Source organism: Tachysurus fulvidraco, chromosome 23, assembly GCF_022655615.1.
Source record: "Tachysurus fulvidraco isolate hzauxx_2018 chromosome 23, HZAU_PFXX_2.0, whole genome shotgun sequence".
In the NCBI taxonomy this organism is placed as follows: domain Eukaryota; kingdom Metazoa; phylum Chordata; class Actinopteri; order Siluriformes; family Bagridae; genus Tachysurus; species Tachysurus fulvidraco.
In genome coordinates this window covers 15,099,103-15,113,786 of record NC_062540.1, presented here as the reverse complement: position 1 = coordinate 15,113,786, position 14,684 = coordinate 15,099,103, and the positions used below count along the sequence as shown (strand labels likewise).

General features: G+C 39.1%; 1 protein-coding gene across 8 annotated transcripts in view; it reads right to left on the bottom strand.

Moving 5' to 3' along the window:
* The window catches only part of camta1a (calmodulin binding transcription activator 1a), a 380,235-nt gene that overhangs the window by 18,007 nt on the left and 347,544 nt on the right, over positions 1-14,684 (bottom strand). Inside the window, exon 1 of one of the 8 annotated variants that reach the window (XM_047807183.1) lies at positions 8,962-9,292. The exons of the other annotated variants lie outside the window; for them this stretch is intronic. Coding sequence (XP_047663139.1) covers positions 8,962-8,980 — 19 coding nt within the window. The 5' untranslated portion in view covers positions 8,981-9,292. Of the gene's footprint in view, positions 1-8,961; positions 9,293-14,684 lie in introns of those variants that run through there. 8 annotated transcript variants of the gene reach the window in all.

The following is a 14,684-nucleotide window of genomic DNA, read 5'->3' as shown; positions in this document are numbered from 1 at the left end:
CGCATGGCACAGAGACAGAGGCGGAAAAAAAATTTGAGAGCAGAACAAAAATAACTAAAGGAGGACGAGAGACAGACAGCATGGCCGCAGCACGTAGTAGCAGTTTTGACATGTCTTTGTTCAGACTCAGTGCTGCAGTCTGCTGCAGTGCAGATGATGTCATCTCCACCTGCTGCTGCGAGTGAGCACGCTCAGAAAGCCACGCACGTCCACTGCAGAGAGAGGGGCTAAAGGGAGGAGCTAACACCATACAGGGTCGAGATGGATTTCCCTATCAGAACCCAGGCCACAGTGTGATGTCATTAAGACCCTCCCATTTTAGTCTAGTACAGTACTTCGGTCACAGCATGTAATCACTCATAGACAAAACACCACAATAAGGCAGATACTTAATGCCATATGTATGAATAATGGCTCCCCTTGCAAACTTTTAGCACAATCTACAATACTGGTCAAGAGCTTCTTGTTTTTATGGCTTCCTGTTTTTATTGATTAAAAAAATTCACTAGAATTTGTCTTGGCAGAAACATAATTTTAACTTACTTCATTCATTTTTTTAAATGAATTACTATATATTTATTTGTTATTTTCCATTTGAAATTAATTTAGTTTATGTTCATTAATGGGGTCTTCATGGACATCATAATCTTCATCATCACATCTGTATCATTTAAGCTTTCCAGTATAAGAGTTCTTGCAGGACAAGCGCTCCATCTCCTAACGGAAATGAAAAACTTTTCTTTTTTTAACTCTTCCAATATGCTAACCATGCGCTTCCCTTTGGTGCACATGTTGTTACTTCTCCATCTCCTGAGATCCTCGACATGTCTGTACTGATGTGGACTGGCACATCAACAAATCCTCCAATTCCCAAACTAAAGCCTCTCACCATCTGCTGCAGTCGCTGAGATGCAAAGCCATAGAACAAGCATCAGCCTTCTCCTCTCTTGGCCTCAGCTCAGGTTTTGACACGAGCATGTAAAATGCGAGGTCAAGACTAATGACTTCAGCCCCTGCAGCCTGCTCACTGTGTGGCAGTGCTTTATAAAGTGTAAGTTTAGACTTTGAGTATGTGAGGGCTGATGAGCCAGATCACTGCCGCATGTTCTTTACGTTCCTGACTGTTCAGAAGAGACCCACGTGCAGAATTCCTTAAATTATTATTTTTTTTATAAGTCTAGAATCTAGGTTGCTGAACCACATGAATTATGTGCTGATGACTGCACATTTTATCACATTTTATGTTTACAACATTTAAATAGTTTGGACAATGCAACAGTATCATCACATATGCTAGGTGAAATCCTTAAGATTGCAAATAACTTTTGTGTGAGTATGTGTTTGTGCATGATGTACTTATCTCCATCCAAATATGTTTTCAGGTCCTAATGCTCATGGGAGTCTGGGTCAATTATATAATCTATGGTACATATCACCTCACTAGAAAACTCTCTGATCACATCACACATACACACAGCATACAAAACACTCACAACATACAAAACGTTGCTCCAGTTATACTGCTAAACCTACTCAGTCATGCAAATTTCACCTTATAAAATCAAGAAAATCTGTTCTTTTCTCTCAATGGAAGCCACACATGCACTGGTGCCTTAAGATGCCAAAAACTGATCCAGAATCCAAAAAAAATGGTCTCCCAACTATCTGATGTCACTCAGCAAACTCTGATTTACACCACCTTCTTCTCCGGTCAGAAACACGGCTCAATCGAACATTTCCCATTTGCCTGTGTCTATTCCTGTATAGTCATCCAAAATGTGCAAAATCAAATTCTTCAAATACTGTAGCGCAAAGATTTCAGAAAAAAACAAAAAACAAACAATTCATAAAATATTCAATCTATTAGGATTTGTAACTAGTTATTATAATTGGAAGAGAAAGGAACAAATTATGTTTCACTAAAACCCTCTAGATTTTTTTCTTTTATGTGCTATTGTCTAAATATGTTTCCGTTACAGTAATTTAAGTGAGATTTGACTGCTAGCAAATCTGCTTTTGTTAATTACTTCACTTTCAAACACACACACACACACACACACACACACACACACACACACACACACACACACACACACACACACACACACACACACACACACACTAAGCTAGGGTCTTAGTATCAGATAGCTACTGTTCTTAATTAGCTTAGCTAATTCTGCTAAATTATTCTGTTACAAACATTTTATGCCTAGTTGTACACCAAGCTACACTACAGTATACAGCCAAAAGTATGTGGACACCTGATTATACCCCAATGTGGTACAAAGTTGGAAACAGAAAATGATTGAGAATGTCTTTGTATGTCGTAACATTAAGATTTTCTTTCTCTGGAATTAAGAAGCCCAAAGAAGTTCCACATAACAATGCACTTGTGCACAAAGCAGGTCCATAAGGACATGAGTGTTGCATAGAGCCCTGATCTCAACCCCACTGAACCTGGAACTTCTACTACACACAAGACTTCCTTGCTCAACATCACTGATTACTGCCTTATCTCACTAATGCTATTGTGGCTGAATCAGCAAATCCACACAACCACATTCCACCACATTCCAAAACTCAATGGAAAGTCTTCTCCTTCATCCAAAGCCTTCTTAAATTTTCCTTCAGCTCCTATGGACTCATATTGAAAGTTGTCACTAGCTACTTCCGAGTGCAGTGGTTAAGACTAGGGGTTAGTGAACAGAAGGTTTGAAGTTCAAGCCCCCAGTGCTGCCCTTGTGGGGCCCTTGAGCAGGCCATTAACCTTATTTCAGAGATACTGTATCATGGTTGACCACGTGATCTGCCCCCTGACTTCCTAACAAGCTAAGATATGGAAAGAAAAGAGTTTCACTGTGCTTTAATGTCTACATGACAAATAAAGGTTTCTTATTCTTCATATGTGTGTAACATCTAAGCTGTTTTCACTTGGTGTAAATAAACATATTTATTTTTATTTGCAGCTTTTACAATGCGATTTCTACTTGCTCAAATAGTTAATGCTCAGCTCTGTAGACTGTTACTGCAGGGCATAACAAATAAATGCAATTCCATATAATAGATTCGGGCTTCTCAGGAATGATCTCGAACTCATTGCTAGCTGTAAGATATGCAGTAATGCTGAACACTGCTCTTTTAGGAAACATCACTAAAATGGATGAATCACTGAGGTTCCTGCTGTATGTAAAATGCAACCAATCACACAGGATGACATAAATTGATGCAAAATCACACACCTACAGTATATCAGTACAGGTTAAAACTCTGGCATGTGATGGCGGAGGATGTTGGAGGGGACCTAGAACGTAGTGATATTTAAGAGGGCCTCCCCCAGTGTTTAACCCTGCTGCTTGACACAACTTGGTATTTAGAGGAAGTGCAGGGAAGGAGGCAGTGCCCTCTTGGCACAAGCTGTACCAGCTGAGGCAGCCATCTGCATTGACCCTTTCATTTTCATCCCCATTTAATTAACACTGCTTATACCCAATGCAAGGAGAAAACCTATTTAACTCAGTTAAATAATGCACAGAATTTAATAAAGATTGTTTGTGGCAGGCATTATTGGTTATAAAATACATTGTGTGGTTTCATATGGTTTGGTTATGGAGCATCTGGAATACTGAGGAAAGTTGGGAGTCTGACCCTATAGGCAGCTGAGCGTGTTATTGATATCTTACTGCCCATACTCAATGACATCTACAGTGGCCGACTTCACAAAAAGGCCAACTGCATTTTAAAACACCTCATACACCCTGGACATCACCTGTTCTCCCCTCCACCATCTGAAACGAGATGCAAAATAATAAGTCCTAAAATGAACAGACTGAAAAATAGCTTCTCCCCCAGGCAGTCAAATGTTTAAATGCATACCATGTCCAATCACGACTCTTGCTATAACCCCCTGCCTATCCCCCAAAACCTAACTCGGTGCAATAATACTCTACATCTATACTGCTGTATACTGCATTGTTACTCCACTTGTTCTACCGCATTGCACTAGCTCAGTTTATTTATATATTTGTATCTATTTATACCTTGTCAGTTTATATTGTATATTATATTGCAAATGTGTTGTTCTATGTAGCTTTGTCTTTGTTCTATGTACAGTATCACCATGGTCCTGAAGAAATGTTGTCGCATTTCACTATGTATTGCGTCAGCTATATATGATTAAAAAGACAATAAAAGCTTCTAAACTTAACATGACTCTTGATGCTACTTGTTCTGTATGTAATGCTGTTTAGAAACCTGTTTACAAGGTTTGATTGTTGCTAAATGCTTTTTCATTGTCTTTAAACAATGACATTGAAGATCTACTCTATTCTATTCAATGTTCACATTAGCAGTTGATAAAGAGACAGGAAGCCGTTTGTGCTTTATGTACACGCAGGACGTGGAGCCACGATTTCAGCAGCAACTGACAAAATGACACGTTAACTGAACTTTTCTCAATTCTATGCTGTTTAGATAAAGAGACAAATCCACTAAGATTCCTTTGATCAATCCTATGGCTCAGGTGGTCCAACATCTTCCACTACCAACTTAAGATCCTACATACAATTAGTTCCTATTAATAGTTTGCCATGGACAACTGAAAGAATCCATGAGCGTGTCCTACTTTGACAAATAAAACATTAAGTTAGATGTGTATATAGACTTTATGACGCAATATAAAAAAGTAGTGCACAAGAGATGTTTGGTGCCTCTAGTTCTTTCATATTGTATATTTTGCTATATATTTATGTTACAGATAAATCAAAGAGGCAATTTTCAAGCTGCATTATTTCAGTTTTACACAAAGCAACACAAGCGATTTGTCACCTGCTAATGTAAACGCAGGTTTAGAGCTGTTAATCTAGTCTATAAGAAACATACAAGACAAATAACAATGTATAGGAGTCAACAGTGTTTAGAGTTACTCAGCCTATTTTCTATAACATTGGATTATACAAGCATTTTATAGAATTACGTAGACAAATTATAATACTGCCGTGATGTTCTGTAGTTGTATGCAAATGAGATTACATTTCTGGACATGATCTGTTAAGTAATGACTAGTACTTAACAGTACTGATCAATTTGCATGGAGTAAGTGACGTCTGTTAACAAGGTACAAATATAATATAATAAAATAATAACAGTTTCATACAAACTATTTTGACCTTTATTATAAATGATTTTTGTAATGCACATATCCTAACACTTTATGCTTGATCATTTCTACGTCACATGACCATAGCACATATTTAGACTATTGTTTCTATTTTATTGTTCATTTATTGTTTTAAACTCAATACGTCAATATTGGGTTTTGGTTTGGTTTCAATGGGAGAATAGAGAAAACTGTTTTTTGGAGTGTCTTATTTCCACAAAATATATTAGAATTTTACCTACATTTCAATTTAAATAGCATACAGTATATCACCTGGGGTATTTCTACTGATAATAAAGAAAAAATGCTATTTTTCCTGACAGGTGCATGCAAAACTTAATAACATCCTAAATATATTCCAGTAATTATTACATTACCCCACCTTCCCAACTTAAATGAATCCAATCCTTACAGGAAACGCACTTCACCAGGAAATACTGTATTATTATACTTGTAGGACACATTTTCTTTCTTGCCTTACATGAACAAAGTATCCCTGCAGGCGGCACTACTCCATACAGCAGCCGCCATTAACTGTCCTGCTCAACAACAGACACTGTACAAGTCGTCCTATGTCCTCAGTCTAGACTTCAAAAATGCCTAGAGCAACAAGTGGCTTACAGTGCTGCAGAAAGAAAACACCTCGCACACACGCACACACACAAACACATAACTCCCACCATTCATCCCCTACAGCAAGCACTCAATATTTGAAACACAGAGTTCTAAAGCTGAAACTCCTACTCAGGTCTCAGCCTGCTTACCAGAGTCTTTAGCCACCTGACCCATTGTGGGAAAAGGCAAAGTGCTTCCCACGACTGTATAGACAAGCCGATAATAGCGTCCCACCAGGCTATGTGTGTGTGGACTGCATGCCTTGTCATTGGTGCGAGAGACTGGTTGGAGGCTCTCAAACAGAAATGGGCCAGTTCTGAGACATTTAAAGCTTCTCTGATGTATTTTGACCATACTAAGCATGGCAGGAGACAATGCAGAGAGTACAGTAGGTACCATGTGCAGCACCAGACACTACAGTTGCACAGCAGTGAGCCACTCACACTTATTCATTTATATGATTGCAGGAACATTTCCAGCTAAGACAAGCAGAGCTTGGAGCAGAGCATCCTTTTTACCTGCAGTGAAACCCGTCAAATTGGAGTAATTATGTGCAATAAATTTGTGAAATGGCACATGTGAGCATGCAGGAGGTTTTTTGTCCCACACACTGTTGCTTCATGATATAGTCTGATCTGACAATGAAGACGGTGTAAGACATTTTTCTCAGGAAGCCAACTGCATTACAAATCTTATTTACCTTCAAAGAGGTAAACTCAGTACAAGTGTCAACCATCCAGACTGGTGATATACGGTACACATTGCACTCTGTTCCACTCTCTAGCACATAAGAAACCTCTACAGACTTTAATGGTCCTTTTCTTTCCTCTTGAATGGACATCTCCAATTTAGTATCCACACAAACAAATGGCAAAACACATTAACTCGGTGCTGGGATTCTCTGTGATAAACGGTTATGCTCATCCTTCCAGACATGCCCTGGTTAAACCAGTTTGCATTATTTGTCATGATATGACAGTTTACTGATGCAAAAACAAATGCACTACTTTGACTAAAAGTACAGCAAACAGATTCTGAGTAGATTCCGTTTTCATAAACAACACACTAACAGGCTTTTCTACATTAACATGCATTTATTAAACACTGTGCTACAGGTATGTGTTATGGAATTCCACAGTGATTTTAATTTTAGATTTAAAAAACAACAAGATTTTCCAAGACAAAAGATGTCATTTAGACCTTAAAGGACTTACAATAACAACCTCCATCTCCTACCATTTCTTTTGGAGTACAAGCAATCTACTGTGACTTTTGAAAAAAGAATGTAATAAGAATAAACAACTGAAAAAAAACTTTAACTTACTAATTGTGATTAGGATTTGTCCAGTAAGTAATGTTTAGGCTATAATATAGTATTTATTAGTGGTAATAAACAATGTAGGAATGAATAGTTGATTAATGATTAATTTTACAGTTTTTCATTTTCATTTAAATGACAAAAATAAGAAAACAGAAGATAACTAAAAATACTGTTTTATGTTGTTATCAGCATTAAAAGAATTTCAAACCTTTGAGGTTCCTTTAATGCTGAAAATGTGAATTGATTTGCACTTTCAAGCATCAAATATAAAATATCAACTTTAATCACTGCAGTAAAACTAAACTCTAATTCAAGAAAAGGAAAAAAATCAGAGTCTACTGCAGAAAGTGTAATGACTAACAATAAATGTGCCCTTTTTCCTGACAGCCTCTCTCTTTTAACCACAGCTTTCCATTTTTAAAGACCCTGAGGTCCAGCCAGTCTCTCAGGTAGCTACTTCCAGTTCACTGCTCGGTTTTTCTTCCGAAATGGTCTCAAAGGAAATGGCATCTTGAGAAAAGTCCTTTCAGACAGACAACACAAGAGACTAAAGTGCACCACTTAGACTCATGATGGACACCATTATATCAGATCAGTTTAATGTAACTGCTAAAAGCGTATGCGGATATCGATATAGGTATAAAACTTGGAAACATGTATCATGTCACGCTGGAAAAAAGCTTATAAAATGTTAAAAGTCAGGAGAAGTGGAAGAAGTCTGTATGAAATATGTAACACTTAGGCAAGATGAAAGACAGTTGTTTTTAAAGATACCAAGTTTAGAAAAAACAAGGGATTTATGTAAAATTAGTAGAGCTGAGAAAAGCTTCAGGTTTTATGGCTGTCTTGTCTTGACTCTAACTATATCAACAGGTTGTTGGGCAAAAGTTCTTAGAAAAACGGCTTTTAGCTGAACATCAGCTTGATTTCAGTGTTAAAAAAAAAGAAAGGATGTATAATAAAGAATGACTGTAAAGGTCAGTGCTGTCCATTGTGCTGAAGACGGTCACCACTGCTGCGTCCTGATCTGTGCTGCACACTACTGCACTAAAGAGCAGAGCCAAACAGAATGCCACTAGAGGTAACCATAGTTACCATAGGCATAATACTATCTCTTACATTCTCTCTCTATCTCTGTACGGTTTAGTCACGACTACTGCTCTTGGTGATTAAGTGCAACAGATTAAACAAACAAACAAACAAACAAACAAACAAACAAACAAACAAACAAACAAACAAACAAACAACCCGGAGCAAAGCCCCGTGTATGAGCTTGTACACCTAATACGTGAAATAACAATACATAAAAGAAGTAATGTGATAAAAAATGTTACTGAGCACAAAAAAAAACATTATTTTGTAGTGGGATTCATTCTTTTGCGTACGTACAGTCGATGTACAGTGATTTGCTTAAGTTTTTAAATATTAAAATATACTAAGTTCAACACACACTTGACCACGTGTGTTAAAATTCAACCACTTCCTTTATCTTTACATTATAAAACTTTTCCTTAATGACTACCATGTGTACTCAAAACACGGCACTACGATGCGCTATTGAACTGAATGTAATCTTAGTGATTTATAGGCTAAAGAAACAGACATCAGAAGCAAGTCCGACATAACCACCATAAAAAACACAAGTGAAATAACAGCCATTTCTTCACTGACGGAAAGGGAAACCCTGAGAAATAAAATCGTACCAACAGACAGACCTGCACTGGAGTGCACAAGTTGCTGATCTAAAGACATCTTTTGTTTGTAGTAAGCTAAGTGCACGCAACTTTGCTTATCCACAGACTACTACAGGCACACACAAACACAAAACGCACACACAATGACAAGCTATGGTTATTCAAACGCGTCCGACCTTCTATTTTATTGGCCATGGAAGTCCCCTGCAATGCACACGGTCTCCGTGTCTTTAGGAGAAGCAGGTGTCAGTCATCGGCATCCTGACCAATGTCCCCGAGAGAGAGAAAGAGAGAGAGAGAGCGAGAAAGAGAGAGAGAGAGGTGCAGTGTGTCAGTTTTCGCACTGGGAAATGTTCACGCGCAATCCTATTTAAAGCAGGGACGGTGCTCAGTGCTCTCCTCCCCGGCGGAACAGAAGTGCAGAAAAATCGGCGTGCAGAAAAGCGCAGAGAGAAAGAGAAAGCCCGCTCACTCCGTGCGCTCCCATTGCTCCCTTCTCTCTTTCTCACCCTCCCTCTATCCCCCCTCCCTTCATCCCCTGCACCCTGTGCCCCTGTTAGCCCGCAGTGAAAGACAGACGGCGGGTCGCACGGGTAACATTCAAACACGCGACCCACTTTTCTTCCTTCCTTCCTTCCTTCCTCTCTTTCTTTCGCCACTGGCTCTTTATAACTGTATTGCCAGTTTGCGCATGATTTCCGGTTTGGTTTGTGTGCAGAAAACACAGTGTGACAAAATGTGCGTTACCATTATTTATGGCCCGGCTCGTTGATTAAACATTCATAAATAACATTGCGCAAATCAATAATGCCACTGCAATAAACGGCTGTGCCTCCTGTTGCCGGGACGCACGCACTGCCACACCCACCATTCGCCTTTCTTCTATCCAATTTCCCCTAATCTTTAACAAACTTATATGTATTAAACTGATCTCATATGCTTCCATGACCATTTATAAAGTGGTCGGCCTTCATGGTTCTATATTTGCTTCGTGCTGCATGTGTTAACCGGAAACTTTACGCACACTCGGATTTTCCACGACGTATTTATTTATTTTATTTGCTCGTGATGAACTACAATGAAGTGTGTAGGCTCTCGCGATCACGTGACACCGTTTCTCATTGTCAGTGCTTTAGGAAACACGCCCACCCCAGCACCGCATTGTGTTACTCGCAGAGGTAAACAAGCAAATTGTAAACGTGCAACTTTCAAAGCGCTGAAAGAAATCGCCGAGTACAGGAAGTCAACGGGTGTGTGGGCGGCTGTAGAGTCGACAAAAAGAAACTTCAGAGCGTATTTGTGGATCTTTACGCACAGGAACAGACAAAACAAACAAACAAACAGAAAAAGATGGTTCAGAGACACCCGAGTGTTTTGGTTACACCAAACATCCTTCACGTCTCCGGTTTTTTTTTGTCCTGCGCGCGGCTCCGTACCTGCAATGCTGCAGAGGGATAAAAGACCCGCCTCCTTTCTGCATTATGACAAATCAAGGCAGGCAGCTGTGTTTGTTATCAGCTCTCTCTCTCTCTCTCTCTCTCTCTCTCTCTCTCTCTCTCTCTCTCTCTCTCTCTCTCTCTCTCTCTCTAGGAACGTGAGGAACTCCACGACCGCAAAACGGTTCATAACAAAATGCGTGGGTCCATAACCAAACTGCCGGCTCTAAGCAGTATGTCAAAACAGATCATCACCCCTGTGTATGGGCTTGGGAATATGGTCCAGTTTATACAATTCAGTGTGTGAATGAATGTACATGGGCTTCTGAAGGAATTATGTGTGTAACCGCAGAGAACAAGTGGATTCATCTGCTGGTTATAACAGTGGCTATGAGGTTATTACTACTGTATAGTTTCTGTGTTATTAGGACTTGGACTCGACAAGCGAACTTGGGCTTAAGTGGTCAGACCTTAAGATTTTTGGCATCTCTATTACATGATCATTATTCTTAACACCAACTGGCCATGCTCTGATTTTGATGTGGTATCTGGCCCATGTGAAAATGAATGCCTTAATCAAAACAAGATAAATGTTTCTGAATGACCCAGCCAGAGCTCAGTCCTGAATTCAACACAAGATCTGTTGGGTGACCTGAAGAGGGCTGTGCACAGGAGATCTATTTGCAATTTAATGCATTTAGAATGCTTTAGGAAGAAAAAGTGGGAAAATGATCCTTCACACCGATCCTTTTTATACTTTTTATATCTTCCATCTTAAAATGAAATCACATTTTCCACCATCCTGTTCTTTTATGTGAACAGTAACTGAAGCTCTTGACCTATATCTGCATGATTTTATGCATTATGCTGTTGCTGTATCATATATAGAGACATGAATATTCCTAATAAAATGGCCTACATACACAATGTACTACTTTATAAAGCCTTTACAAACAGCTTCTCCTATAATGTATTTTACTATAATGCATAATGAGATTGAAGAGTAAGGAATCTGACACTGCCCGATACAGAAACACTCAAGATTCTCCAGGGCCACAAGTTTTCTGTGGACTTTATCTCAGAGTCCTGGCAGGGCCAAAGCTGAATCACTGTTTGTTGCCAAAAAGCTCTATTTTTGTCTCATCTGACTACAGTACAGTATGCATTTCCAGTATAGTCTACTGAATTCCAGGCAGTTGTGTTTGCAGGAAAAAAGGCTCTCTTCTTGCAAGTCTTTTAAATTACTATCAGTCTATCGATGCAAAGGTCGTGTCTAATTGTAGGTTTGGAGACTTGGTGACCCCAAAATGCAGTCCTCTTCAGTCCATCCCTATCTATGATCCTTGGTGAAACATTTTCCCTCTCTCAACTTTCTCCTCATTTGGCCTAGGGCAAAATCCAGTTATCTGAAAGTTCTTAGTAAATGCTGGGGATAAGCATTTTATTATCTCTTTTATAGCCTGTGAAGGTCAACAAACTTTTGCATCGTATCATTTGTGTATTCTCTAAACTTCACCTTAAACATTTACTAACAGGATTTGGCATCTGTGCAACTTTGTGTTTCTACACATACAAAGTAATTCAGAGGTTAAGTTCCCTTAGTCATTTTTACTTGTCACACAAATGAAACAGGAAGTTATGGAGGACTGTCTATGCTTTTGTTAGATATTCTAAATAAGAACTTTTAGAAACATCGGTGCCAATAATATTAATGTATTTCTATTAAACTATTTTTAATGAACCAGGAAAGAATTTTGACAATATTTTCATTAATTGATTGATTCATTCATTCATTCATTGGATCCATTGCCTTTACTGGGGATCACCGAATGGGTTGCCAGGTCATTTTGGGAGAATCCTCCAAACCAAGATGCAATTTTGAGTATCCAATCCAACTTCTTGCATATTTTTGAGATACCCCATTGTACAAGTAGAGAGCATATAAAATTCCACACAGCTATGAAACTTCAATTTTACCCACTGTGTAAGTGGGTAAAATGCAAAAATTGCAAAATGTCTAAACACACCTGTCCACCTGTCACCAAGGTCCATGGTGTGTGGTTTATGACTGCATGGATATGTGATGAGAGCCATTGCTTTGTAAAGTGAACGGTGCTTTGAGAAGCAACTCTGTGAATGAAAAGGATGGACGAGAGGAGGCGCTGGCTCACTATTACTTACTCCTTTACCCTCAAGGGCTGTCTGCAATGCAGCTGTCCCTTTCCACACACTTGTCCAGCTTGTGCCCTACTTTATTCTGTCAGTGCACACTGCAGCAACCCTCATTCCACCTTTAAAGACAAATTACACAGCAAACCACACATACAGGCTCTGTTCTCCTCTCCATTTTAACATAAAGCATACAGAACAAACACATATAACTGCTGCATCCTGTACACGTGTTCACTCATGCATTGCATATGCATCTTCTCTGCTAGTACTATTCACCCGGTGGGTCATTTATCAACCGTGCGTACACACAGTTTCTTTGTGTAAACCGTGCATACTACTCCTAACTATTCTGTGTTTGTGTAATCCTGGGTAAACTGATTATAAAGAGTTGCCATCACACTTACTGTCTATCATGCACACATAATTGACAGAGTAATTGCAAGTTATGGTGCTCACAACAATGTGTAGACAGAAGACACAAGATTATATAAATCGTATAAGAGACACATGGAAAGAGTGGACAGGCTGATGGCTTTGCTTGAGGATTTTGAACACAGAGAAAAATTTGCAGAGTAAATGTTTTTTTTTTAAGAACCGCATAAACCTTTTTGCTGAGAGTGATGAGTGGATCATTAGACGATTTCATCTGCCCATTGCAATTTTAGTCCATCTCACCCCTCTTTTGGAGGGTCCAGCATTGAAGTCATTTGTTAACCACCAGTATATTTAATGAGGAAATGGAGACAGCTCAGGCATTTCATAACCGATTAAGAGCCGCCTGTCTTGCATGCATTCATAACGCTCGCACCACAGTATAACACATTTGCAAATATATGAGCAGAAAAGTTTTCATGCAATCATTTCCCAAATGTAACCCTTTTAAAGAGAAGTAGTTTACCATATATAGCAATGAGCAGGAATTTCTTAACATGACTGCATATGGGAACACACAAGCAGAGCAATTTCAAACGTGTAGGAAACTATTCATGCGTATGCATTATAAATGTCGGTTTTTAGTGTGTGCTGGTGTTTCTTATAAACAGATTTAAACCTTGATCTAACCTACTTCGACAAATGAGAGCCATGGATTCTTCAGCTGTTTCTTGCAGTCAGTGACAGAGAACAAACTTTAAAGTTTCTATTATCGACTACTGTCTACATCTACTGTCCCTGTAGCTCTTATACTAAGTACTATAATTCTGCCAAATTTAGTATAAATCCAATTATAATGGAAATGTTTAAATGCAACGCTTCAGGCATCAATGTTTTTATGTAAGAACTAATTATTTAGTGGAACACTATCATGATTTCATTAAAGGTATTTGCAAATTAAAACCTAAATAACCTAATTACTTTTTTCCTGTGATCAGACTTATTACAGGGGAAGTTGTGGCCTAATACAAGGGAAGTCGCGGCCTAATACGGGGGAAGTCGCGGCCTAATACGGGGGAAGTCGCGGCCTAATACGGGGGAAGTCGTGGCCTAATATGGGGGAAGTCGTGGCCTAATATGGGAGAAGTCGTGGCCTTATATGGGGAAGTCGTGGCCTATTTACGGGGGAAGTCATGGCCTAATGGTTAGAGAGTTTGACTCCTAACCCTAAGGTTGTGGGTTAGAGTCTCGGGCCGGCAATACCACGACTGAGCTGCCCTTGAGCAAGGCACGAAACCCCCCAACTGCTCCCCGCAGCATAAAATGCTGCCCACTGCTCTGGCTGCCCACTGCTCTGGCTGCCCACTGCTCCAGGTGTGTGTTCATGGTGTGTGTGTGGATGGGTTAAATGCAGAGAACGAATTCTGATTATGGGTCACCATACTTAGCTGTATGTCATGTCACTTAGTCACTTAACATTACTGCATCATCATGTATTTCTACCTGGGTTGCCAGATTGTGCCTCAAAAATTGTAATCTATCTTTGGTTTGGAGTCACTCTTATTCCTCCAGATGTATTAGCACACTGCATGAAAATGCTATTTGTGCTCATTATATATTGGCATTATAGATTTTCCTCCCAAACAAATAAAGCAGGTTTTAAACTATAATTGTCAGGAAAACGGTAAATCCAGTCTACAAACCCTGATCTCTAAATAATTAATCACATGACCAAGGCATTATTTCACATGTAGCGCTCACCTTGAAACATATATTGTTTGAGTGTTATGCTATAGCGTCGAATTTCTATTATGTGGCCATGTATTATATATTAACAACATGATGCTTTTATTGATATAATTGTAATAAAAGCAACTGACCTTATTAGGCTCACACAATAAATGAGTTTACAATAAACT